Source organism: Aquila chrysaetos, chromosome 14, assembly GCF_900496995.4.
Source record: "Aquila chrysaetos chrysaetos chromosome 14, bAquChr1.4, whole genome shotgun sequence".
Taxonomy (NCBI): Eukaryota; Metazoa; Chordata; class Aves; order Accipitriformes; family Accipitridae; genus Aquila; species Aquila chrysaetos.
Genome location: NC_044017.1, coordinates 18384004 through 18410363, shown reverse-complemented (window position 1 = coordinate 18410363; position 26360 = coordinate 18384004). Strand labels below are relative to the sequence as shown.

At 43.3% G+C, this 26360-nt stretch overlaps 1 protein-coding gene across 1 annotated transcript; it reads left to right on the top strand.

The window, feature by feature from the left end:
- The first annotated feature begins 4410 nt into the window (after window positions 1-4410).
- KLF5 (Kruppel like factor 5) lies at window positions 4411-23457 on the top strand. Its single transcript, XM_030036448.1, has 4 exons — window positions 4411-4857; window positions 6839-7709; window positions 8836-8895; window positions 21493-23457. Exons 1-4 carry the CDS (start codon window positions 4618-4620, stop codon window positions 21669-21671), a joined length of 1350 nt encoding a protein of 449 aa, XP_029892308.1. The 5' UTR covers window positions 4411-4617; the 3' UTR covers window positions 21672-23457.
- The last annotated feature ends 2903 nt before the right edge of the window (window positions 23458-26360 follow it).

Sequence of the window (26360 nt, the reverse complement as noted above, 5' to 3'; positions counted from 1 at the left end):
TGTATCTTTATATTCTAAAAAACTGTCAAATCCAGTTCTCTGATGCTAGAGTCACTCTGTTGAGGAGGTTTCTACCTGACATGATGTGCCAATTCAATTCCAGCAACAAGAAATGCCACGCTGGTTCAGGAAGGTACGCTCTTCACCCCCAGCAGCGTGGCACAGAAATCCCGAGGGACTCCACTGGGAACGGGAAGGTTTTACGCAACTGTCCTAGGGTATACAGGGAGGTTGGCAAAACGAAAACTCGCTTTCTGTACATGCTTCACAACAAAGCCTTGACCAAGGGGAACTAGAGGTATTTTCCTGATGGTAAGACTTTGCACACCAGCGCAGAAAGGTGGAACTGGATGACTACTGAAATGTTAAGAGGGGAAAGAAGTCAAGATGAAGTGTATTTTTACTCAAAATGCCAGGCTGAACTACTTAGGGAGTGCCATTTATTTCAGGAAGAATATCCTTCTCTCTGTAGGGTCTATCACAGTATTTTTGGTAAAGTGAAATAAAAAATGGGAACCGGGCTTGCCTTTGCATAAGCGAAGGGAACACCTCTGTAAGCTAATCCTGAAATGGCAACAGATAAAGGTACACAGCAATAGACTATCGTTTCATGATTCTCCACATTCACTTTAACAGAAAGTCACCCTGCTACATTCCTCGTTGTGGTGGTGCTGTATTATATAGCGCGAGTGGCATTCGCAAAGCCTGTCATGAGTTAAGATGGTACCTCGTGCCTAGTGCAATCCTGTTTTCACTGGAAAGTTAGACTGAGAAAAATAATGACTTTCTTGAGGTAAAAGGATCGCACTGGCTCTCTTTTGAAAGTCAAAAGTAAGAAAAGAAACCATTTATTCCCTAGGGGAGATGGAGTCTAATGGGTGGCCAAAAGAACAGACGGCTACTGATTTTGCAAGAAGAAAGTTTATTTCCACTTCTCTAGTAAGTTTACATGAAAAAATCAGGTGGGCATTTGCTGACTCAGAAGAGGCCTCTGACTGTGCTAAAAGCTCCTGAAATTACCACCAGACATCTTCCTGTGGCTTCAAGCCTGGCTCAGTTCAGCTGAGGTCCTCAGGTTTCCCTCACCTCATCATGATGAAACAGCTTGTCCACATCTTTCCACTCCTTCCTCACCCCTCCAAACAACGCGCGTGCAGGCGCCCACCAACTCTGGCCCTTCTCCTCCCCATCAGGACAGTGGAACACAAGTACCTTCCCTAAGAGGTATGTCTGGCGGAGCCGCTGAGTTCGGAAACCAGGGAGCCTGTCTCCATCCCGTCCCCCCTCCCACCCATCCTGAACTCCTTTGCTCCCAACCCCTCTCCCACAAGGCAGTGCTGTGCTCCACCACCGCCAAGCTCCCGACCGCCTGGGACTTGACATTTGTTCTTGTTTTCTCCTGTCTCCCCTAATGGGTATAGCACTACTAAGCGAAGAGGAATGCACAGAACAAGAGAGTTCAAAGTAATTGAGTCTACACTCATTCAGAAAGCCTGGATCCTTGCCCGCTCAGAACCTGCAGCATTTACATAGTTTCAGAAAGTTTAACCCTTTTTCATGGAACCTGGTAATGCTCTTCGAGCACAGAGAGTGTTGCGCTTCTCTTATCAGTGACCAAAGACGCTGAAAGGTGTCTTTCACAAACCCAGCTCTAGGTGCTTACCACTCAACATTTCATTTCTCCTTCTTTGCTCTGTGGGACAGTAACTAAAGAACTTGAGTTGTCATTTTTATAAGATGCTCAGGGAACTGTGTTGCAGAGGAACAATCACTTACCGTAACTGCTGAACGCGTCTGACGAATGTCTTACACAAACAGAACTGTGCTGGGTTTAAAAGAGCGTACTTGGTTTTCTGCTGCAAATTTGTCTGTTAAGGTGTAAACTCACTTCTAACTCTATCTGCAAAATCAGTGAAGAAACAGAAACGTTCCAAAATTATTATAACTGTAAACTTGTATTTTTTTTCTGATGATTAATTCTGAACAAACTCTCGTTTCAATTTAATTTAGGAGATTATGTTAGCTGGCAGCTTATTACTGACTTTAAATTTGTAAATAAAAATGATTTGTTCAAAGAAGTATAAAATCTAGTAACAATGGAAATTCTTAAAATGGGCTATCAAGTAATTTTTCTGTCTGGATATAGATATGCATTTAGACTATCTGTAAGCTAAATAGTGCACCACTCCGTAGGTCAGATAAGCAGCGAACCTGAGCAGGAGCAGGAGTCGATCTGACTTGCCTGTTTAATTGTTAGTGACAGTAGAAATGCCAAAATAAAAAAAAAAAACTTTAAAAATTATATAGTCTCTAGCAGTCTTCCATTGACTGTTGCTTGACAAAAGACTGTAGGACCGGGCCTATCATTAGCACAAAAACATGGCGATGGGATTGGATTTATTTACCTGCAGTTCAGACCTAATTACACCCTTTCTAAAAAATTAAAACACACTCAGAGCTGCTTCTGAAAATGTTTAAGTATACACAGAGCTTTACTCAGTGATACCGTTCTAATTAACCTACGAAAGCGTTTGCCAGAGCAGGCCCTTTATAAATGTACATATATAAAACAAAGCAAAACAAAAAAACAATTTTGAAATTATCTGTTTATCATTCATTTAATCAGATGGAGGTAAAACATGTAATTAAAGTATGCAAGTCTCAGAAACATTTCAGTTACTACAGCCATACAATTTACATAAATGTCTGAAAGTTACTAGTATATGCTCTACATCAGATGCTGCCTAGCCCTATATTGTGCCTGACCTCGAAGAATTACAGCCAAATTAATTTCCCAACAGCATAGTGCAGTATTACTAGTTTTGCATTTTTTAAGCTGTTACAGAGCAGTTTATCCTAAACTTGTCATTTCAGAGGGTCATTTCAGAGGTTCAAAGCCTAACTGGGTTGAAATAGGGTGCATGAAAGGCATTCAAAAAACATAGTTTGAAGCATAACCCTAAACTAGGGCTATGTAGAGGACATTCACACAAAAACAAAACACGATTTTAAAATCTGTTGGTTAAAACACCTGTTTCTAGGCTAGAACAGGAAAAGAAATGCCAGCGATGAGTCTTCCGAAAAGGACACTGAAGTCGCATATTGTATAAATGCAAATACGTGTTAGTGTTGGATGGAAATTAGCCTGCATGACTTTAAATGCTACGCCGACAGGAGTAGCCGGATCTACGTTAGTAATAACAAGCATCAAGCTGCTAAACAGACAGTTTGTGTAAAGAAATGTTATGCTGAACTCTTTCTTTCCTGGTTCTGTAATTACCTTTCTGTATGCAGGCTCTGAGAGATCCTACTTGCTACGGACTGGAAGGCAAAGGGGAGTTTTGCCAGGTTGACCAGAAAAGTGCTTTTTTACGTTTAAAAGAAGAGCCCTGTCTGTAAACGATAGGGGATAAATGCGGGGAGGGGGAAGTTGCCAACATTTCCGCGGATTCACAGACTCTCTCCCCGCAAACCGGGAGCGCAGAGCTGGCAGGGCCAGGAGAAAGGTGGAAAGTTTGGGTTTTTTCCAAGGCTTCGCTACGTGCTGTACTTTTCCCTTCCGACGTGAGCCCTTTGGTGTTGCACGGAAGGACGGCATCCCTCCTTTTTCTCCCGCTTCAGTGAAACACGCGGGAGCTTGGCTCAGCGTCCTGCGTCTACGGGGAAATACGCTTTGCGTCGAAACCACACCTCAAAACAAGTAAATAGAAACTTGCCTCATCCGAGATGGGGAAAAAAGAGACAATTGTCGCGCGCTCTTTCCCTCTCCCCTTCCTCCTCCTCCTCCTCCTCTGAGCTATTTCTGGAGCAGCGTTTTCAGAGCGTATGGTGGAGATGTATATTGCAGCGCTGAAATTTATTAGCAGCAGGTTTCGGGTGCGAGTTGCCTTCGGGACAAAAAATAATAAATTTGAATGACTGCCTTTAAAACCCTTTTGAAGATGAAAGGTAGGAGAGACGGCCGTTTTAAAAGGCCTACATTAGCGGCGCTTCTTTTAAAAGACTATAAATAATGCCGGAGCACGCGAGGGGCCTCGGCAGCCGGCCGCACTTGTTGAAAACCCTCTTCCACCTCGCGGCCAGCACCGCGCGCCACACGCGCGCCGCCCGGCCACGCCGCGCCGCGCCCACGGGCGGCACGCCGGCACCCACCGGAGCCCGCTCCGCGGGGGGCAGCCCGGCTGCGGGCCGCGCGTTGCCGACCGACCGACCGACCGACCGGGGCCGGGATCCGGCCACCCCGCTCCGCCGCCGCCGCCGCCGCGCTCCCCCGGGCTGGGCGCGCCGCGGGGAGGAGCCGCCCGCGCTCCCCGTAGGCAGGGCAGCCCGCAGGGCCGGCCCCCTTCGCCGGGGCTTGGTGGGGTGTAGGGGGGGGGGCCGGGGGTGGAGTAGGGTGAAATAGAGGCGGGCGTGTGTCACCGGGTAGATACCCGTGGCCAGGTACAGGCGGAGGGCACTGACGACACCGGCGTGGATGCGCTCTCGGGCTGGGGCTCCTGGGGAGTGAGCGCACGAGTAGCCGCCGCCCGCCCGGAGCCGCCCCCGGGCCAGTCGCCCTGCGCCGGGGCGGGCAGCCCGTCCGCGCCGCACCCGCCGCCGCCGCCGCCAGCCTGCCTCATGGCTACCAGGGTGCTGACCATGAGCGCCCGCCTGGGTCCCGTGCAGCAGCCCGAGGAGCCGGTGTTCGCGCAGCTCAAGCCCGTGCTGGGGGCCAGGGAGGCAGCGATCTTCCCCGGAGAGGACCTGAAGCAGCAGCAGCAGCCGCCGCCGCCCCAGCAGCAGCAGCAGCAGCAGCAGCACCCGGGGGGCGGCGGCGGGGGCGGCGGCGCGACCCTGCCGGCGGAGGAGATGGTGCAGGTACGCGGCGGCCACCCCCCCCGCCCCTCACGGCCCACCGGCCATCGCCCCTCTCCCGCGGCGGGGCCGCCCGGCCGGGGAGCGGCCGCTGAGGAGCGGGCGGGCGGGCGGGACTGGGTGGGGCCGGGCTGCGGGGCGACGGCAGCGGACCCCGAGGTGCGGGGCTGAGGCGGCGGCGGGGCTTGTGTGCGTGTGTTGTGAGGGGGAGCGGCCCCCGCCGCCCAGCCCGCCTGTGCGGAGGGCCGCGGAGCGGGAACGGCTCCCGCCTTCCCGCCGGCGGAGCGCGGTGAGGCGGCCCGGGGCGCGGCTGAGGCGGCCGGCGCTGAGGCGGGGCGCGGGCTCCGGCGGCGGCTGACGGGCCGTCCCGGGGCTGGGGGGGGGGAGCAGGGCTGCCCCCGCGGGTGTGTTGAAAGCTACAGCTGCTGCCTTTGCACTTGCCCGGCGGCGGAATTAGAGCGGCCGCCTGTCCTTCTCGCCCACGCAGGGAGTCATGTTCGGGGGGGGGGGGGGGAGACACGGCACACCGGGCGAGGGGGGGACTTCCCGGGACTTTCTGCCCGTCCCAGGAGGCTGTTTGGGAGCGGATCCACGGGCAAACAGCTGGAGGAGCTAAAAGCAGGAAGGCGCCGACCGCAGCCGGGCTTCGGCCCGCGGACGGTGCTCGCTCCAGAGGCGGCTCCCGGCGCCCGGTGGGCCGCGGCGGGCGCCCCTCTGAGGCGCCGGCCTCCCCCTGCGCGGGGGCTGCCCGCGGCCCCAGCCCCGCGGTCGGTGGGACGGGGACGGGGGGTCCCGGGCAGCCCCCGGTGGCGGGCAGCGGTCCGGCGGGCGCTGCGTTTCGGCGGTGCCTTCCCCAACGCATAAATAACTCCCGCCTTCAAAGCGAGCTGCCCTCGGCTCGTAAACAAGAGCTGGAAAAAGTAGCCTGGCATGTCGGGGCAGATCCAGATCAAAGGGACGGGAAGGCGGCTCTGTTTGTTTGTGGTGTTTACCGGGGGTCTTTGAAGAAGGGTCCTAAAATCCACTTTCGGGCAGAGTTGCAGTTCGTCAGCTGCTTTCTCTTGCGGGGTGCTAAACGGCTCTGGTATGAGCGCTCTCTTGACGGGGCAGGGGGGAATGTAGCATTTGCCCAGTGGAGAGTGCGTGATAAATGTTTTGCCGATGACTGTACCAGTAATGTATCGGGCTCCAGCCACCCACGGATTCCCTCACACCACCACGCTAAGAGAATGATTTCCCAGTAATTAAAGAGCTCTCCTAGGACCGAGGCATGGACAGGGACATGTTTATCACGCTACGAGCCAATTATACACTGCATAGATTTTTTTTTTTTTTTTAAGTGTAATCCCAGAGACACTTTACACAAAGGGTAGTCTGATGCAGTCAACGCGTCTTCTTTTTATTCGATATTATTTATACCTTTACACTTTGGTGTCGTATTTCTAATCAAATACCTTTCTTTTAAGGATGAAAAATCCTGGAAGTGTAGAAAATATATATATAAAAACATTACTTGAAGTATTAGCATTCAAATAGCCAGCTGAGGATGTGGCTTTTAAAGTAAGCATTTCAAAGAGAAGCGGGTGAAACAGATAGGCAGTCACCCTGCTAGAGCAGTGAATTCCAGAGCAGGAGATCTGCAGATTAGGCACAGCGCCTGTCATCTGTGCCTCACACTGTCTTGTAGGCATAAAAGATGAAAAGTTTGTAGTAAGCTGAAACATCAGATCGATCTTAATGCTTGCTCTGCGTGAACAACTTGTGCCATGACTTTATCTCCTTGTCCTTGATGATGTTGATTAGCGTGCCGATTATAAAAGACAGGTTTTCATTAGCGTGAATGTTTATAACTTCCTCCGTAGGTAGCTTGCAGCTGGCTGAACAGTATTGCCTTTTATTTCCAAAGCCTCCCGCGACTCGCATGCCATCATCTTTCTTAGTTGGTAACAAATCATGTGGATTACGGTCTGTTTTGCTTTTGTAGACAAGATGTGAAATGGAGAAATACCTGGCACCTCAGCTCCCGCCCGTTCCCGTCATCCCTGAACATAAGAAGTACAGAAGAGACAGTGCCTCGGTTGTAGACCAGTTTTTCACTGACAGCGAAGGGTTGCCTTACAGCATCAACATGAACGTGTTCCTCCCCGACATTAGCCACCTGAGAACTGGCCTGTACAAATCTCAGCGACCCTGTGTAACCCACATCAAGACAGAGCCGGTCACCATCTTCAGTCACCAGAGCGAAACTACTGCCCCCGCCCCCGCCCCTACTCAGGCCCTCCCCGAGTTTACCAGCATCTTCAGCTCTCACCAAACTCCCGATGTGAACAACATTTTCATCAAGCAGGAGCTTCCTACTCCAGATGTTCATCTTTCCGTCACGCCCCAGCAAGGCCAGTTATATCAGCTCTTGAGCTCGCCGGATTTAGATATGCCCAACACTACTACTCAGGCAGCCGTGATGGACTCCCTTAACAATGTCTCCATGCCGTCAGCCATGGCGGGCCTTAACACGCTCTCCTCGGCTGTTCCACAGACTGCAATGAAACAGTTCCAGGGCATCCCCCCCTGCACCTACACCATGCCAAACCAGTTTCTGCAGCAGCAGGCCACTTATTTCCCTCCTTCGCCCCCAAGCTCAGAGCCTGGAAGTCCAGACAGACAAGCAGAGATGCTACAGAATTTAACCCCTCCTCCATCATATGCCGCAACTATAGCTTCCAAGCTGGCAATTCACAATCCGAATTTACCAGCGACTCTGCCCATAACCCCCCAGAACATCCAACCAGTCAGATACAACAGGAGAAGTAACCCAGATTTGGAGAAAAGACGTATTCACTACTGTGACTATCCTGGTAAGCAATCTGGGCCAGAAAATCCCAGCTCTTGCAATAAAAAAAAAGTGTGAATAGTCATGGATGAGGTACAAGTGGTTTTCTTTAGCTGTAACCTAGACCTAGGGAGAAGCAAGTAATTTCTTGTCAAAGTAGAATTTCTCTTCTTTGTTTTTTTATTTTGTGTGGCACACTTTCACATTCTTTAAAAAAATATGTACCCTTTTCTTCATGTCATTTGTAATTCTCCTAAACACCTGAGCTCATTTTACCATGTTACAAAACTTGTAATCTGTAGAAAAAAAAACACGAAGGCCTTCTCTGATGTAATTCAGTGTGACAGTGCAGCTCCTGCTCTCGCTTTTCCAATACCTGGGATGGAGCAGAGGCTCAGTTTGAATCTGCTGGCACTGAAAGAACCATTTCAGCTCCCGGTAGCCAAGGCCACGGCTGTATCTTCCCTGTTATGAGCAGGGGATTCAGCTGCCCACATAAATCCGTTAAAGCCACCTCTGAAAATTGTCCACAGATTGTTCCCTTCCAGGCTCTCCTTCTCCTACGCTGAAGGGGAAGAGGGACCAGACTATAAACTGTGCCTCTGTGTAGTACATGGTCCCAGATACAAGACGCTTACACCCATCCGAGCATGGAGAGAAATTGCTGCTCGTGGTTGATCTCCCCCTTTATCAACATAACTCTCAGCAGTGTATCACCCGTTTGGTGTGCCATATGGTAAATGCTCAGTGGAAGAGTTATGCTGAGCCCTGGATAACGATGATACCAAGTCTGGCTTGATCAAATCCTCTAGAAACTTTTAAAAAAAATATACTCCCCCTCTCAGTTGTTAACTTAGGTAGAAGGTGTTACTGTACATAGATTGTAGCAGCTATTGGTCTATACTACATTACAAGGTAGTAAGTCTACCAGAAACGCAGGCATTTTTCTCTTTTCTATGTAAAGCAGCATATCCCTAGGAGCTTTCTATATCAAATTTTACTTCTAAGTGATGATGGTGCCAGAAGGTAGTAAACTTAAATGTTTCCAGATAGTACCCCTGCACTGAGTGAGGAAGTTTAAACATAACGTGGAGCATTCCTGTTCTCCCTACTGAAATGCCTCTCTGCTTTTTTGTTTTGTTTTGTTTTAGGCTGCACGAAAGTTTATACAAAGTCTTCTCACTTAAAAGCGCACCTGAGAACTCACACGGGTATGTACTCACTCTCCCACTGTCTCTTCTTCATTCATGGCTTTCACATTTTCTGAGACAGCAAGCATGTTTGATCTGCCATCTTCTCCCTGTTTTCTGTAGAGTGGTGTGGGTTCAGGCTGGCAGTTCAGCTAAGAAAAAGTTAAGATTTGGTCAATGACAAGAAAAATCAGTTTTATTCTTGGTGCAGTTTTGTTAAACCATTTATAATATAGAACTCAAAATAGCTAAGAATAAAACAGATGGAAACTTTCCTTTTCAATCTTAAATGCCATAAAGTGTTAAAAAAAAAGGGGGCCTTTTTTTCCCCTTGAATAATGAATTGAGTGTAGTAAACATGGTACAGTTTTCAAGATTAATCTAAATAGGTAGAATTTTCTGGTTTCGGCTTTCTCTTTGACCTGTTAGAATTATTTAATCTTAGCATTTTTCAGAAACATAATGAAAACTCCCAAGATATCTCCATTTCCTTTGTCCTTAGCATTGTGTGCTTTATTTTTTTTTTTCAAGACAAGTGGTTCTATGTATTTATTTTTTTAAAAAAAGACATAATTTCAATTTTTTGTCAGTGAAAGACATTAAAATGGAGGAAATTAAAAGTGTCAGCGTGTCACACTTGTCTTTTGTACCTCAGTCAAATTCTGCCTGCAGCTACAGAGGCAGTCCCCGTTCATGGGCCCGCGTGGAGTGGAGCTGGGGACAGTGTTGCTTGTGTGTGAGCGCAGGAGCCATGTGTGCAGAGGACAGCGGTTGGGAGGTAGAACCACCCTAGATGCTCTTCCTAAGCATTCACCTGCTGAGGCAGGGGGAAGGAGGAGAGAGGGAGATGGGGAGAAAAACAGTAGCTCACCAATACTACGCCTGAAACTATTTAGGGCAGTTCTTTTCTGGGATCTTAGTACAGAACTGGTCATGCTAAATCGGTGAAAAGCACATGGCTGATTTTGTAAAGAAATCAAATGAGAGGGCTGCAATTCCTGTTTTTAAAAGCGAGTATGAACCCCAGCTCTTTTATGCATGGACCTCGATTCAGAGCAAAACACGAGTCACAGTTCAAGCAACTCGCTTATTGAAGCAGGCTGTCAGCGCTTCGGCTGTGCTGTTCAAGTAATGGGGTTTCACCTAAGTTTAAACGAAAAAGTCAAAACAAAACTTAGCATGAGCTATGATCTAACAGAACGTTTCACTATCTCTATGGGAACAAGGCCTTCTCTTCAGCAACTATTTTGAATAGATCGTTGGATTATCGTAACGAAATTGAGTATCTCCAGGCTAAATGTTACTATGGAAATTTTGTTTTGATAAATGAGAGAGTTATCTGTGTTGCAGTCACAGTAAAAAATTAAAAGCAACCATACAAAGATTATTGCTTTGCATTAGTAATAGACTAAACAAGAACACTGTTAAAATATTTTTGATACATATATATAATCACTCATTAGCAGTCAGCTTTGTAAGAAAGGAATATTTTCATGAGGCTATAAACCTGAATAATGTCAGAGAGTATAATCCCGTTGCTCTAATAAATAATCTGTAAATTTAAGAGCATGTGATTTCCACTTACGCACTTTAGCCAGCAACTAAATACCAGTTTTAAATATCTCGCTTGCTATTATACAATAACTAGGAAGAGAGATAAAAGCAAAGCTTTAGCCTAAAAATGAACACTTCATAGTCAGCTTTTGAAACGTACACTTTTTCTTTTTTAAATCAATTTATTTCTTTTTTTTACCTTGAGTAGCAATGACTTCAGGATTTATAAAGTTAATACTCGTGTGCATAGAAATATGTACCACATAGCTAATATATATTGCTTAGGGTCACTAATGTTTATTGTTGCCTTCACTTTTTTACCTATAGATATTTGACCTTAGAAATGTGGATAAATGTGCAAAGGTCAGAGGAGCTGATGTATTCATGGAAACAAGAATGTTGTTTTAGATAAAAATCTAGTGAACTTAAGCAGGTCTGTAATACAAAGGGTCTTCTGGGGAGGTGAATGAAGGGATAAACTGTCTAAAACGTGCATTACATGCAAGAATGTGAGTCCATATCCTGTTACCTGCATTATTTCAGAGTTTGCATTAGTTTAACTCTCTTGAATATTCACTTAATACTTGAAGATTTCCAGCACCGATTCTGATCTCTGCCTTAACATATGGTTGAAATTTGTATTACGAGCAAGATCTCTGACTTACCCAGTACTGTAAATCGATTAAATGAATGTTAAAGTAAATGGGTGCAAACTCGGGGAAACCTGTGAAGTTGCAGAGCTCCCGCAGGAGTGCGGGGGAATCTCGCTATTGATCTCCAAAGAAAAGGGCTCGATGCCGAGGGCTAAATTGGGTGTGTGCCTCTGTGCATCCCATCCCCCAGAACTATGAGTTCATACAGCACTAGTAAGCTTTGTTTTTTATTTTTTTTTTTAAAGGACTTTTGTGAAGCTTTTACCTTCAAAGTCTAAAGCAAGTGTCACGTAATCCATTTTAATAAAGTTGTGTGTGATATACTTTAAAATCCCTTCAGGGATAGCAGACCTGTTTATCTGGCTAAACCCGTTCTTTAGTAATCATGGACCACTGAAGTTGTTTTCTCCTTATTCTTAGTTTCTTAACAATACCTTTTAAAATTGGCTGCAGTCTCTGTCTCATCCCAACCAGTCCCCGCCCTTCTCAGCAATCTGTCATCTTAAAATAAAAGAGCCTGCAGCAAAGTTTGTCTGCCATTAAAAGTCAAGACAGACCTTATGGTTTTCCTTTTGTATTGGAAAATCTCAGCCTTTTCACAGTATTTATTTAGCAGCCTTTCTCTTCTAAAAGGCTTTCACTGGGTTTATGAGATGTTTTTTGAGAGCAAACCTAAGGGAAATGTTATTTTTGATAGGTGGAATGTAGGCTGTAGTCTTTTTTTCAATTCAGATATGGACACACTGTCAGACTTTATAAATTACATTTAAATAAAAGTATAGGAAATGGGCAAGAGGAAAATCCCTTACATTTTTCTTCTTAGGTGTTCTCAAGGTGTTTACCTTACACCAAGTCAGGTGGTATAAGCTGGTATAGTTATTCCAATTTAATGTAATTACACTCGGCTTTTGCCGTTGATTAGGAATCCAGCATTTACGTAAAGAGCTAAGCAAAGTTAATGTATTTGTACCAGTCGCTGAAGCAAGCACATGTTTTTCTTTCTCTAGGTAATGCTTTAGCATTTGTAAATTATGAAGTAAATTCTAGTTGTTGGTAAACTGGTAACCCGAAAATTGAACATGAACAAAGATTGGAATGCTGCAAAGATACAGAACATTTTGTACCCATCTCCATGCAGTTCTGGAGCAGATGTCTGGTACATTTTAATACCTTAAAACACTTCAGGATGGTATCTTAACTCTGTATTAGTTGTTCCTGAAACAGGTAAAATGGGATTCAGTATGCTGAAGTACCTGTTGGAACAGCTCTCAAAATGGACTGGATTTTTTTGACCTTTTAAAGCAGGGATTTTCTTTTAAAATAATTTTACCTGTTAGTCATGGAACAAGTTTTGTCTCATAACCGGCATTGTGCAACTATGATATATAATGGGGGAGGGGGTTATGCATTTATTGCAGGCTGTCCAGCAGTAAAACCACCTTAAGGCTCTGGCATAACAGCTGTATGTTCAACTTGAAAACTGTGCCAAATGTCAGTGAAAAGCAGTTACTTGTGTGTTGTGAATAAACCTAATTCGGTTCCTTTTCTGTCATCTGAGTATATACCTATATATTAAATAATCCTTTAGAAGCAGCAGTCCTGTAACTTACCCTATTAGATCTCTTTATACGTTAAAGATTTGGACTGTGGAAGTTAAGCCTTTGATATGCAGGCACCTGGAATACCCTACCTGTACCCTACCTGTAACGCTGCAGAAGAGCCGCTGGCTCCAGGGTGGGTTTTTTTTTCTATTATTTCTGCAAACAGCTGCACACTTCAGAATTGTGTATGGTTTTAACAGGAAAATCTGTCATTGTTTTGAACACATCAAGGCATGCACATTGAGAACATTTTCCAGCTGCATGGTGGTTTTCCGTATACAGAGTCTTTGTACAGGCATGTCAACTGGTCACATGGTGGGCTTGCCATTAATAGTTTCTAGCATTAACTGCAGAACTATTTCATCTCTATCTATAGATCTAGTTTGTATTTGGTGATGGGAAGTGGAAGCCGAGATAACTCGAGAGAAATGGCATTTCTCAAAATGAGATGCACTCAAAATACTTCCACCGTCCCTAGTTATTTCAAATGTTTATGTAGGCATGGGACAGCTGCTGACTTGTGCGGTTCCTCAAGGTGTTAAACATTTTATTTTATTATAGATCTCTGCCTCAATAGATCCAGAATTAGGCTCTGATGGTACACCAGAATTAGAACCAGTTGTGTGAGATAGACTTCAGCAGTCCACAGGACTTGGCACTCCGAGTTTACCATAGCTGTAGACAGATGCTTTTTAAAAAAGGTGGTACCATATAGAATTGCCCGGGAATTCAGGACACCCGTTGTTCAAAAGGGAAGACAAGTAGTCGTTGGACTCCTGCTGGAAAAAAAGCAGCATGCGAAAACATGTGTTGACTCAAATCATCCTGAGACTCAGGTGAGGGATTTCACTCACGGTGTACAAGTGGAGAACAGAGGCTCCAAAAGACTCTGCCTTGCTCGTGGTTGCAGCCGCCTTTGTACGTAGCAAACCTCATCCTGGAAAAATCTTTGCACCATGAAAATAGCTATTAAGTAATATTTCTGTGCAGATTCTGCTTCTTTAACCTGTTAGATGAGTCAGCCGCACAGATGATACTTTAAGGAGGTGTCAGTAAATGCCATCATTGATAGAGACAATAAGGAAAAATGGAGGAGAGTTAAATAAAACTGTTGACAAAGTGCATTAAAGTGCAGTGTTGCTAGATGCTGCTGGAGAATATGTTGGTATCTTTTATTTATGAATTCTGCTAAATCCATTAGTTGTCTGTGAGAAATGGAAGTACATTATTTTCCTGTGCAAACCACAGTTTAAGGGAAAAGAATGCTTTTTTTTTTAAACACTTTGTGAATGATCGCAGACCTTGGGATTAATTGATCCGGTTCTTTATCTGTAGTCATAACCTAAATGAGACATGTTTAAATGTGTTGCTCAAAAGGGGGTGAAATCTTAGCAACATAAACCTAAATTTTAATTAAATATTGCTGGTCATTCACATCAGCATCCAGCACGCAAATTTTTATGAAGCAGGAATTAAATTCCAAGGTGTCAGGTGAGGGGTACTCCTGTTAGATTTTAGATACTGAAAAGAAAAGCCTAATATTTTCTTTTTGATTAAAAGCCTAGAAAGTCCCTCTAAGCATGAAAGCTTAAAAAAACCTGTTGTTTCTGTCAATTGCTCCCTGAGAGGATTAAACTTCAGTTCCAGGATATTTGATTCCTGATAAGGAAACTGTTGACCTAAGAGACTGGCTTTAAATATAGTTCATTTTGAGACCGCCCTACATAGGCTAATATAGTCCCAAGATTCACAGCAATTGCCGGTGATTAAAACTTTCCATTATTTGATTAGACATTCCTTATTGTAATTAATTTCTGAGCTTGACTGGGACGATTGACTCCTGGTTCCAGGGTAGTGTGTTGTTTGTTGTTTGTTAGATGACCTGCACCTCCCATTGGTGAAAGATTAGAAACATTTAAGTAATGTCCTAGTTTAGTCTGAGTATCTTGGTAGCAGCATTCCTGTCCTGTCAGGCTGCATTATTTATATTCGGTGATCTCTAACAACTCTGATTAAGGACATATTAAAACCTTTGATTTTGGCAAGTGTACAGCGCTTCGCTTTGAGTTAAAATAGCTTTAATGTATTGCTTTCAGGGTTTTGTGTGTGTGTGTGCATACGGTAGATGGAAATCTGGAAGTCTACAGTACGTGTTTAATAAATTCCATTTTAAGAGCACCTCTTATCTGACTGTACAAGAGCCAGGGTTATTGGTGTGAGAGCTAAAGAGCCGTTCTTGCACCACAGGCATAGTTGAGGAAATGTGTTCTTCAGCACAGGATGTGTAGACACAGCCATGCACCCCAGATGGCATGGATTTCTTATAAACCTACTTAAAAAAAAAATTCCTTTCCTCTTTGTTTGCATATCTCCTTGAAGAGAGACCACCTCTGTTAAGACAGAATGTTACACCAGAAAGAAAATAAACCATTGCACAGGCCAGTCAAGATTCCCCAGTAATCCTTGAACTGCGTAAGACAACACTTAGCAAAATAAGAGTACTTCAAGCACTGGTGGGAGCTCTGAGAAGATAATGCCTTCTGCACCTCTGTAGTCGGAAAGTGAATGATGCACAACTCTTATGACTGTCCTCTTTGCTTACCAGTCAGTTATCGTTTTTCCTGTTCACGCTTTTGTTAGAGAGAGATCAAATACTCCTTGATTTATCAGTGATAGGACTTACGAAGCGCAACAGCTCTCTGTTACAGGATTCCTTAAAATGTCGTTTCATTGTGAAGTAGTACTTAAATGGTCACCCTCTAGCCATTACTATACTGGGCAGAGGCTTTATCACTTTTAAAAATGTGCAGCATAAGATATACATTCATATCATTGGTGGGCTGGATGTTTCAAGGACTAAATTTATTTTGTCACAAAATAAGCTGGACGTACCTTGCATGCTGTCAGCCCTCTGATCCATCTCCGTCATGGACAACCGAGAATTTCAGTGCACTAAAGAGCTTTTAAACACCTGAGGGATTTTTTTATTTTGATGCTCTTTCTCTAAAAAACCCCACTGTTTCAAAAAAGGGCAAAAACCCAACCAACAAGCTACTTTTAACGACAACTACAGCACTTAGTCAATGGCGGAAGGAAGGTCTAATTTTAGGTAAACGTTGGGAGCTAAAAACTTTTGAATGAGTGCAGACATACACCCAAGCAACCACTTTCAGTTCCAGTCAGCCTGGAAGAGACCAGAGTTTAAAACCGTGATGTTATGAACTAGAGGAAAGCTATTTCAGACAAACTAAAACAGAGGAAAAACATTTCATTTGTTCTTATTTTTTCTAAAAATTTGAGGCTACAGCATGTCAGGGAACTAAGAGAACTGATGTTAAGATGTGAAAAATTTGAAAGCAAGTGCACCAGAAAACTTTGAGACAACATAAATCTTTATAATAACCTGTTTTAAAAGTGGACATAATATAGGTTATGTATATAACTGGTACAGTTATGGTGCAGAAACTTCTGCTTTGCCTACCACCTTTTTATCACACCTACTTGAATATTTTTTAAGGCCGAACACTTGCCACTAGAAATAATTCCATAATAAACACAAGTAATATTAAAATTATGGAAAGAATGGGGGGAGGATGTTGTCTTTATATTTTTATACCCTTATGAGCTGTAATGGGGTGTTGTCTTTTTGGAGTCTTTGAAACGCGTGATGCTTTTTCTTCCTCAAGGAAGCTCCAAACTCACCGCTCTGACAGAAATTTCTGATAGGAAATAAGAGAAGTTGCAGGCATTGGCTGGTGTAATACCTGTATTTGGATTTCTGCATACCAATAGAGTTACCAAACTTTAGGTTTGAAAATCTGGCCCTTGCTGTTTGCAGCTGTATATTTAAAGAAAGCCATCCTAGCAGTGAATTGCAGAAATAGTCACACAACTCTTCAGTGAAATAAGGAAGCTTATTTTCTTGTTAATGGGGAAATTCATCACTAATGGAGGTTTTCAGTGACTCATTTTTTCCAAACAGAATTTTAAACAGAAACATTTTCTTGAACAGAGGCTGCGTGTTGAAGATAGAAGGTGTCTTCAAAATGACCGTCAGCCCCCCCACTGGTAGCACTGTACCTTGCCCAAAGGAGCGTGGCCATGACAGTCACTGCCAGTGGCTAGAATTAATGTTAGGAAAGCAATCGGTGCATTTTGACACGACTAAATCCTAAGAAGATAAATTAAAGGGAGAAGAGCCAACACGGTGTGCCTCATGGGTCCAGACCGTTCTCTTGTGGTACCGACAAGGATCCCGAACCTTGGGATCTACCTTGGCATAGTTTTATCTGTTGAAGTGACTGGTTAGGTTAGCATGTTATATGTGGATATCCAGACAGCTTTTTGACATCCTTGCAATCTCACAGCATTGTAATTTTTTTTTTAACAGACAGACACATTGCAAGCAAAATAGTCTCCTTTCAGGTTAAACTCTCTTATCTCTTCCTAGGTGCTTTCTGTAAAAGAGCTTCCAAACTAAACATTAGGGCTTAAAATTTCTGTGCTGAAGTACAAGTCTGTTTCTCATGCTCCACAAATGTACTTTTTTTTAAACTGGAGAATGGATACCTATTAAAAGCTCAAGAACTTAAAAATATATTTTGTGATGTATAAGCCTAGCAAAATATTTTAAATCAATGATACTGGAAGGAGGTTATGCAGAAATCCAATTAAACTTATGAAATCCCTATCCTGTTGAAGTATAATTTAAAGGAAAGCAGTTCTGTTTCCCAGAAGTGCTGTGTATAATATTTCTGGCTTGGGAAGAAAGGTTTGGAGTGTGCTATTTGGCTGGAAATCGGTACCAGCTTCCTCCATGGTGTTTTAGTTGAACAGTGTTGACATTCTAACAAATCCCGTGGAAGCTCCCCTGAAGTGGAGGAGTTAGCTGTTTTCTTGCTTTTACAGTGAAATATCTGTTTGATACCACGATCGTGTTCCAGTAACCAAGCCGTACTGCCTTCATATTTGATGACCAGTGGCATTCTTGGTTTAACACCCTATAGAAGCCCTAAATTGCTGGAGGAAAACCAAGTATTTCTGAAACTTTACAGCTACTGTATTTCGCACAATCATTAAAGTAAACAAATCTTACATTACTATGTAGCCAATGAAAACAGTGGATAAAGGGTTCAGTGTCCCTTGTTGTGTATACCTGCTTTTTTTAAAATAAATCTTCAGCCCCAGATTTCTCAGTGCTTTAAAGTCAGCATAGCAAAGGAGTAGGATCACCTCAGAAAATAAGTAACGTGAGGCTCTTTTTCCCTTGCTGCAGGAACTTAAACCAAATTCTTATTTCTGCTAAATGACAAAAAGCATGTGTATAGGTTGAGAGAGAGAAAATACTACCAGCTAGTTGTTCCTCTGCTTTCTTTAAAGGAGTGAAAATAATCTCCACCTTCTTTTTCTTGCCCCCCTTCCTCCCTGCCCAAAAGGAAAACATTTGAAATTGATTCAGTTCTTAAATAGAACTTTCCAACGGAAACTAGCATTACAAACATAGATATTCAGTATTTTACCCCTAGGATTTATTCAAAATAATCTGGGCCTCTACATTGGCGCTAAAAATACATTTTCCAGTTCTCACTGTTGGCCAAAGCAGGGGTTAAAAGCAGCGTTCTGGCTTTAATTTCCAGTACATAAAAGTAACACTGTTAAAACAATCTGTGTAAGGCACCAGCTCGTTCCCCTCTGCACATCCCCTGAGCACTGCTCCATTTAGCTCAGGTCTGCAGAAGTTGGCCGGCAAGGAGAAGCACTCCTTGCCGTTCTGCATGGCGCTGCCTAGCTTTTCCCCTGAGCTGTTGCCGGAGGGGGATTCGTGGCTGTGGCATGCATTGAAATGACTGTGACAGTGGTGTAAGTTTCTAGATAGTGTCTCTGGGAAGCTGGGTCCCCTGGAGTTTGATGGCCATTGGATTCAGTGTTGACTTGGAAGCTGTAGCACCCAGCAAGGCACAAGGTTCACCGCTGCCCCAACTGCTGGCAGTTCGTATGCCAGGAGCCTTCATATCACCTGCTGATGCTGCTCGCAGGTTAGAAAAAAGTTTTAATGGGGGGGCAGCAGTTTTGTTTGGACTCAAACAGAGTCAGGTACCACCTACGCAGGACAACTTTGAGACTGCTATTTCAGTACAGTGTAGTTTACAGTGAAGTTTCATATACTTCATACCTCCTCAGTGGCAGGTTTGGAAACTGTGATTTCAATCTCCTGGTCCACATTCTGGTCTCGTTTGGTCTGGATACTCTTAGGCTTTTGTTCAATAAGTACTATTTGCCCAGCCTCTTTACCATTTCTGTCATTCCCCATGTAATTCTGCAACATGGATAAGCGTTTGAGTATACAGAGGGCTGACCATATACATGCTCTCTCTCTGGGCAGTTAGGGTGGGAGGATCACAAGATTGCGAGTTTAGTGTGACAGTTTTAAGTGAAAGTTTTTAAAGAAGAGTTTGAAGGTAATACGGGAGAAGAGGGGAAAGAAAGGAGAAAAAGAAAGAAATACGCTGGCTTTAAGTTAAGGTACTTCAAATGCAGGAGTAATGCTTTTGTGCAATCTCCATGTGTGCATGTGTGTTTTAACACATGTGTGCATGTGTGTTTTAAGTGTTCACGGAAGATCTCCCTGGTGATATGCCTGTGGATCAGCAATACAGTCTTTTACAGACTGCATTAATAACCCAGTTTAAATACATTGAAAATGATGTATATAGTGCAAAAGATCCTCGCTGAATAGAGATCTTTCCTGTCATTCTGCTGTGAAGACCAAATGTGTTATCTCAACTGGCTTCTTGGATGTTAGAAAAGCTTTATGCACTGGGTTTGAATGAAATCTGTGTTTTAACCTATAGTACATGTTGCATGGAGAAAAAAAGAGTCCTATATATTAGATCATTCCAGTCTTCAATCAGTATCAGGCAGAGTAAATTCAGCTATGATAGAAAGCTGTAATGATTTGTGTTCTGATTTGCCATCCACCAAATAATTTTGAACTTTGTGAGAGGTGATGCCAGGCTCTAAGTTTGTTTTTCTTAAAGGATGATATGTTTCCACTGTGATTTCAATAAATCCCAGTCGTCGTTTATGCAAAGAGGTGGGTGGGTGGTTGGGTGGTTAGTTTTTCTTGTAGAGGTCTGCTTCTGGTTGTGACACTGCTGCCAACATGAAGTCATGTCCCCATTGTGAGCAAAGGGCTGATTCTGCTCTTAGCAGTGGATGGAAAGTTACTAGTTAGTTGATCAGAAGAAGCAGTAGAAACTCCCAGACAAAACCGGTTTCATAATTTCATCTGAATGATAAATTAGTGTCTCTGAAGTAATGGTTTTGAGCTTCTCAAACGGTGTGCTCTGCATAACTGGTGCAGAACAGTCTGATAGCAGGATGCTAGCTTCTGTCCTCCTGCGTGCTTGTGTGATGGTAAAACAGGGAAAAGTAGGAGCCACTCCACAGTGCTGTAGGATTGAGACTGTGAGGGTAAAGGTGTGAGACCAATGGAGAGAGAAGATCTTTAAGATGTGTTTGGAAGGACTTTTTGGAAATCTTGGCCTTGGTCTGATTCTGGTCCAGATGAAGCTACTGCCGAGTGCTTTGATAAACTCTGGTTTCTTTTTGGTTTTGCCAAATGGGTCAAGTTAGTATAAAGGATTTAGATAGCAATCAACTCTCCCAACTGAAAGGTGTTTTTGTCAACCAACAGCCTATAAATAGGTAATCGTAGCCTCTTTATTTATACGAAGCTTGCTTGTATGGTGACATCATGTCCGTACCAGCTCCTGAGCAGGTGTATGTACATGCTTAAAGTTCTGGTTTCACACAGAAGTCATCTTGGCTTTGTGGCCAGTGGCTTCATGTTTCTCGAATTTCAACAAACAAATCTATAAATTATAGACATGCTTAAGATACCCCATTTATAGTTCTAAAATGGATGAATGCAAATATTTTGGGTGCTTGGGCCAGTGTATTCAAGACTAGCTGCATATTTCAAAGTTGTATTCAGAGCTTCTGCAGCACATGAAGTTTTCAGAGACCCCATGCTCCCGCTGTGACAGTATAGACTGATGGAGACAGCAAATGGAGATGGAGACACTTGCCACCTCTAAAATACAGCTTTCTAAGCACCTGACTGCAGACATTCAATTCTGAAAATGAGCGCTTTGGTCTTTTAAGTGCTTTCTCCTATATATAGCTAGCCCAAACCAGGATACTGCGAGTTTTTATTGCCTCTGACATTTTAGAAAATACTATCCTCGTTGTGTTTGTAACACACTGTGCTTCTCTCTTCACACATCAGAAGCTCTTGACCTGATCTGCACACTAAAAAGAATCTTTTTAGAAATCTTCCTTCCCATTTCAGACCTCTTAAAAAAAAGCTCTGTATAACTTAATTTACCCATTTTTAAAAGGTGCAAGCATAAGTTACAAACTAGGCCGGATTGTCATGTGAGACTGCTCTTTTTTTCCTACTCCCTCATATTGAGACGAGTGTAAGGGAGCCTATTTCAGTCTCATGCAGGTTTTTTACCTCTGCATTTCTGTACTGTCGCTGTCTCCAATTTGTATGTTTGAAAGTTTCTTAGGTTTTACCGAGGTATTAAATCACAGATTCAAGAGCAAAATTGCTGAAAAAAACAAAGGAGCTGTTAGTTTGGGGCATACTGAATAGAGCTGTGAGTAATTGGGAAACATCAGCTTCTGTTTTGTCATTTATTTCTTCTTTAAATTGAAGAGCAATGCCATTCAACGTGATCTCGCATCAATTTTCTCCCAAAGAGTGACAGCTGACAGTCTCATTTCTCTGTGCTCTCTTTCAGGTGAGAAACCGTACAAGTGCACCTGGGAAGGCTGCGACTGGAGATTTGCTCGCTCGGATGAATTAACACGCCACTACAGGAAGCACACGGGGGCAAAGCCCTTCCAGTGTGCTGTCTGCAATCGCAGCTTCTCCCGCTCCGATCACCTGGCTCTCCACATGAAGAGGCATCAGAACTAAAAGCTGGACTTGTCGTTGAGGCTGTTTTGTATCTATGCAATTTCCTATTGACTCTCGACATACAACTGAAATTAGTTTAATTTTTTGAGTATGGGCTATCCATTTAAATGAAATCTCAAAAGAAACTGGAAATGTATATTTTGTATATTTATGCAGAAAAAGGGAAGACACTGTATCACAATACCAGAGTGTTTGGTCGTTTGTTTGCTCTCATGATGTATATGGCTTTAGTCAGCAGGTTTCATCTCTTTACAAGTATTATGTCTTGACACATTGCAGCTTTATAAATTTTTTTTTTTCTCTTGCGGTGTTTTGACCAAAGCACTGTCATTATTGTGACAATGTTTAGTAAACAAATTAATAAGAGGCTGCAGATGAATGAACGCAGTGGAAAAGCCATGAATTGTAATCTGTCAGGTTTTTACTGGACATACTTAGTACTTGTGGGGTTTTTTAAAATGTTAAGTCGTTCTGTGGAGATAAAACTACATAGAAAAATTCATAAACAGCCATAGAACAAAACATTCTGTTCTGTATGTTGCATGTTTGCTATGACAAAGATTTTGTAAATATGCAAATCAGCTTTTTAGGTTTAATACAAAAGTTTTCTAAGAATCATCTGAAAAAAGCAGTTGTTTTACATTTGATAACACGGCACATTTACACAAAAGTTATTTAAATACCTCTCAAAACAGTACCAACTTAGCTTCATTTTTCTTAAGAGAAATGAGCTAAGCATCCAGATATTTTGTACCTGTTAACTCAAAATGGTGTGCACTGAATATTCAAAGCAGGATTTTGTTTTCAAATTGCTTAAAAGGGCAAAACGTCTAGAACGAACTGTAAAGTCAATGTGGGAAGCTTAAATAACGGGGATAGTTACAAAGAACACAGAATGTTAAACCTCTTACTATAAGCTAAACTTAGTATCACTTTAAAAAGAAGGATTTAGGATGCAATTTTCATATACAGACATGTTAAGCTGGTTCAGCACCAGTATGATCTAGTTTCACATGGATATTGCATGTAATTTACTAGAAGGTAAAGGATACAGTAATTTCATTTAAAATTACAGTGCAGTTTAGTTAATCCACTGTTCAGATTGACACATGCAGGGGAAAATTTACTGCTGACAAAAGTAGCTGAAACTCCACTCAAGTCAATGAAGTGGTGCCCTTTTATGCTAACAATGACTTTGATCCACCGTGCTCAGCCTTGAAATAGTAGATGAAGGGCCAAAGAAGAGGTTAGACCGTGTAGGATTTGGCCAGACAACAGGAGAAAACCAAACCAACCTAATAAGTGTCTGGAGTTCACAAGCCGTAACATTAAGCTGTCAACCAAAGGCTAGAATAGACAATCAAAATACCAAAAAAGGGTCTTGCAGGAAAACCTAGCTTTGTTAAAACTGTTGTTTGTCTTTATTTATTTGTGGTATATGATAGACTCTTTTTTTTTTTTTTTAAGACAATTTTACATATACTTGATAAATTATAGTTTTGTTTGTTATAGCTAGAAATGTTGCTCTTAATGTAAATAGTTGACAAACGATGTAAATAATTTTGTAAGGCTTCAAATGTTTATACGTGGAAACACATGCATAAATTGGTTGCTGTTTTGCTTCTTTTGCCTCCCCCCTACCTTATTTTTGTATTGTGGTATTTCCTATGCAAATGACGGAGCAAACAGCTGTATAGTTGTAGAATGTTTTGAGAGAGAATGAAATGGTTTATATATAAAGACTCTTTTTTTTTTTTTTTTTTTTGCAAAATAAAACAAAGTGCCTAATGTGTGTGTGTGCGTGCGCGCGCTCTCTGTAGCTCCTGACAATGAAAGTTCTGTGTTTTTGCACTGGGAGCTGGAAATCATAGCAATATTAAGCTAGGAATGTCTGTTCTTCACAGCAGGGGTTGTCTCTTTGGAAACTACCTGGCACTTCTGCATCCTACCCTGATGAAGATAATAAATGTGAAGGGATAAGGGATGGTGCTTTTCTGCCATCAGAATGTTAAAGGAAATGTACAGTAGCCTGAAAATGGTTGCAATTGTCCATCCACAGTAGCATGATTGTAAATTAAAGGTACCTGTTGGGTGCATAGAAGGAGTATACAAATTCTCTCCCACTTTCAAAATGGGTAAAACCTATTCGTGCTCATCTACAGCGTTGCCCAATAGAAGTTTCTCCCCCAAATGTCCTTTCATGCCCTAGAAAGACAGGAAGGTCCCGTGGTAGTGCTATGCAGTGCCCCCCGCCCCAGCAGTGTCTCCTTTTCAGTATTTTTCCCTTGGGAGATGGAAGTATGGTTCAATTGTAAAATTTGAGTGGATGTGTATGTTCAGATCTGGGGGTTACATCTGTCTTCTTGTTCTTTCCTCTAAGCTTAAAGAAAAGAGGCACACAGAGCTTTTTAAAAAGAAATTTACCTTAAAACCAATAAAAGAGTCAGTTTAAATATATACTACCAAATTATAATCGGCCAATTAAATCAACTATCAATTTATTCAAAATTCAGTTAGTTGTTGCCTTGTAAACTCCGGCTTCTAAATCCTTTCTGGAATTTCTCTGTTCTTGCCTTAAAACCTAACTTCAATTTTTCTTCAATTTCTTTTTCTCTCTTAATTAGCCTCTCCCACATCAGCTAATCCCTCTTTTTAAAAAAATACCTAGGATAGCATTAACAAAGTCAATGGAGGCCTGGTTAATTATCAAGAAAATCTGCCTGCGTCTCACCTAACTGCACAACCGCAAACTTCAGAGCGGTGTTTTGGAGAATAGGGAGAAGAGAACTCCCAGACGCATTGCTGCGGCATTACCCGGTTCTGATCCAGCCATTAGAAAAAACGCCTGAGTTCCTTCAGAGCGTTTGTGCTTGGAGGGGAACCTGGCAAGGAATTGGGCAATTATTCATGTGCTGTCACTGCGAAAGAGCTACCAGAGCTTATTTTGCTGAGCGCAGGGTGAAGTGAGTAACAGCAGCGGCGCGGGGCGTTCGGAGCCGCAAGCCTCCCTGTTTAGCTCAGCCCGCCGATTTGGGGTTGGACCAGTGGTGGGTTTGGTAGCTCCTTCCAGTCTTTCGCAGTGAATCTTCTCTCATCCTGTGTTTTGTCTCACGTCCGTAGATGAAGGCTGCGTTTCCCATGCCTTTTCACAACGAAAGCCCGCTGATTGCATGGTTTCAGCCTCCAACATTGCCTCATACTTGTTTTAGATGTTTCTATTGCTCAGCTACCTGGTTGCATAAACCAGCTTAATGGCTTTCATATTAATCTTGAATGAAAGGCCGTAATTAGGCCCATCTACTTCAGCAGCGCTTAACCTAATGCAAACAGAGACAGGCACGGTAGACCTGCGCACCAGAATACATTACAAAACTGAAGGTAGAGGAGCTTTCTTCACTGGCAAGCGCTACGTCTGCAACGTCTGGTATTAATGCAGTAGTTCCACTGCATGGCTGATCTCAAAACCTGCAAGAAAAAGTAGCGTCACCGTAGCCCCTGCCCGGTTCGCTTAGAGCAGCTGGCGCAGAGTTCCCTAAGGTACTGAGGCCACCATCAAATTCAACTCTCCAATTATCCTTCAGCACCCAAATTATCATTCCACACGAAGAGGGAAACTCCAGTTGGCCAACTGGCTTTTCAGGTGGCCACGTGAACAACTAGTCCTCTTGACTGGGTGCCGAACTCTTTCCTGTGGTTTTCAATGTGACTTTAGGGCCTGATCCTCCACAGAAGTGCCTCTATGCCCACATGGGAACCTTGTGGCCTTCATTACACGGGATCCTTGCACGGCTCCTTGTTTTAATCTGGTTGGTGCAGTGCCACAAGGTTCTGCCATGCTCTACAACTACAACAGTGGTGTTGCTGTTGACCTTCATGAAAGAGAATCCGGCTCAGCAACTGACTATTATCCAAAAGAATGCGGTGAATTACTCATGCGCTGAATAATGCATCCTGGCACTTTGAGTGTATTAGGACAGAGGGAATTTATTGGCCACTCTAAGTAGCAGAAGCAGCCCGATGGGTATGCTTTTAATAAAGCGACTCACATACTTTGCTTGTGTTTCCTTATTCCTCTTCTCCTCCGCTGCTAACCATGAGGTTATTCTTGTCATCTGCTGTGTTTCTAGCACCCTCAGCAATGCTGCTTGTTTGGGATTTGAGATTTGAGCTGACACAGGCCACTGGAGAAACCTCTGGCTGACCAGGCAGAGTCCGGACTGTCTACGCTGAGCGAAGGCCCGTCTACGGCAAACGAAGAGTGCCATGGTTCCCGAGATTTCTTTGATGTTGTTATTGTGCTTTTTAAAAATAGCTACTGTTTATATATAAATATGTATGCAAATATATATTGGCAGGTGTGTGCGCATGCGCACGTGTTCGTTTGCATATTCAGTTCAATTCTGAATCCTGGCAAATACTTGCTTTTGACGACATGTCACGGCAGCGAGCTCCGCAGGTTTGCTGAGGAGTGGATGGGGGAGGAGAAAATGGGTGCTCCCATGTTTCCACACCAAATTTCTAAACAACTGGGGAAATTTAATGGTCTGTTTTTCCCCCCATGTGTACTGTACTGAGGAAGAAATGCAACAATGAATTTCTGTTTCCAAGGAGTAGGTTATTTCTTTATTTTGAAGTCTTCTAAATTTGAGAGAGCAAGAGAGCGAGCTGTGGGGAGAGGGAAGGGCAGTT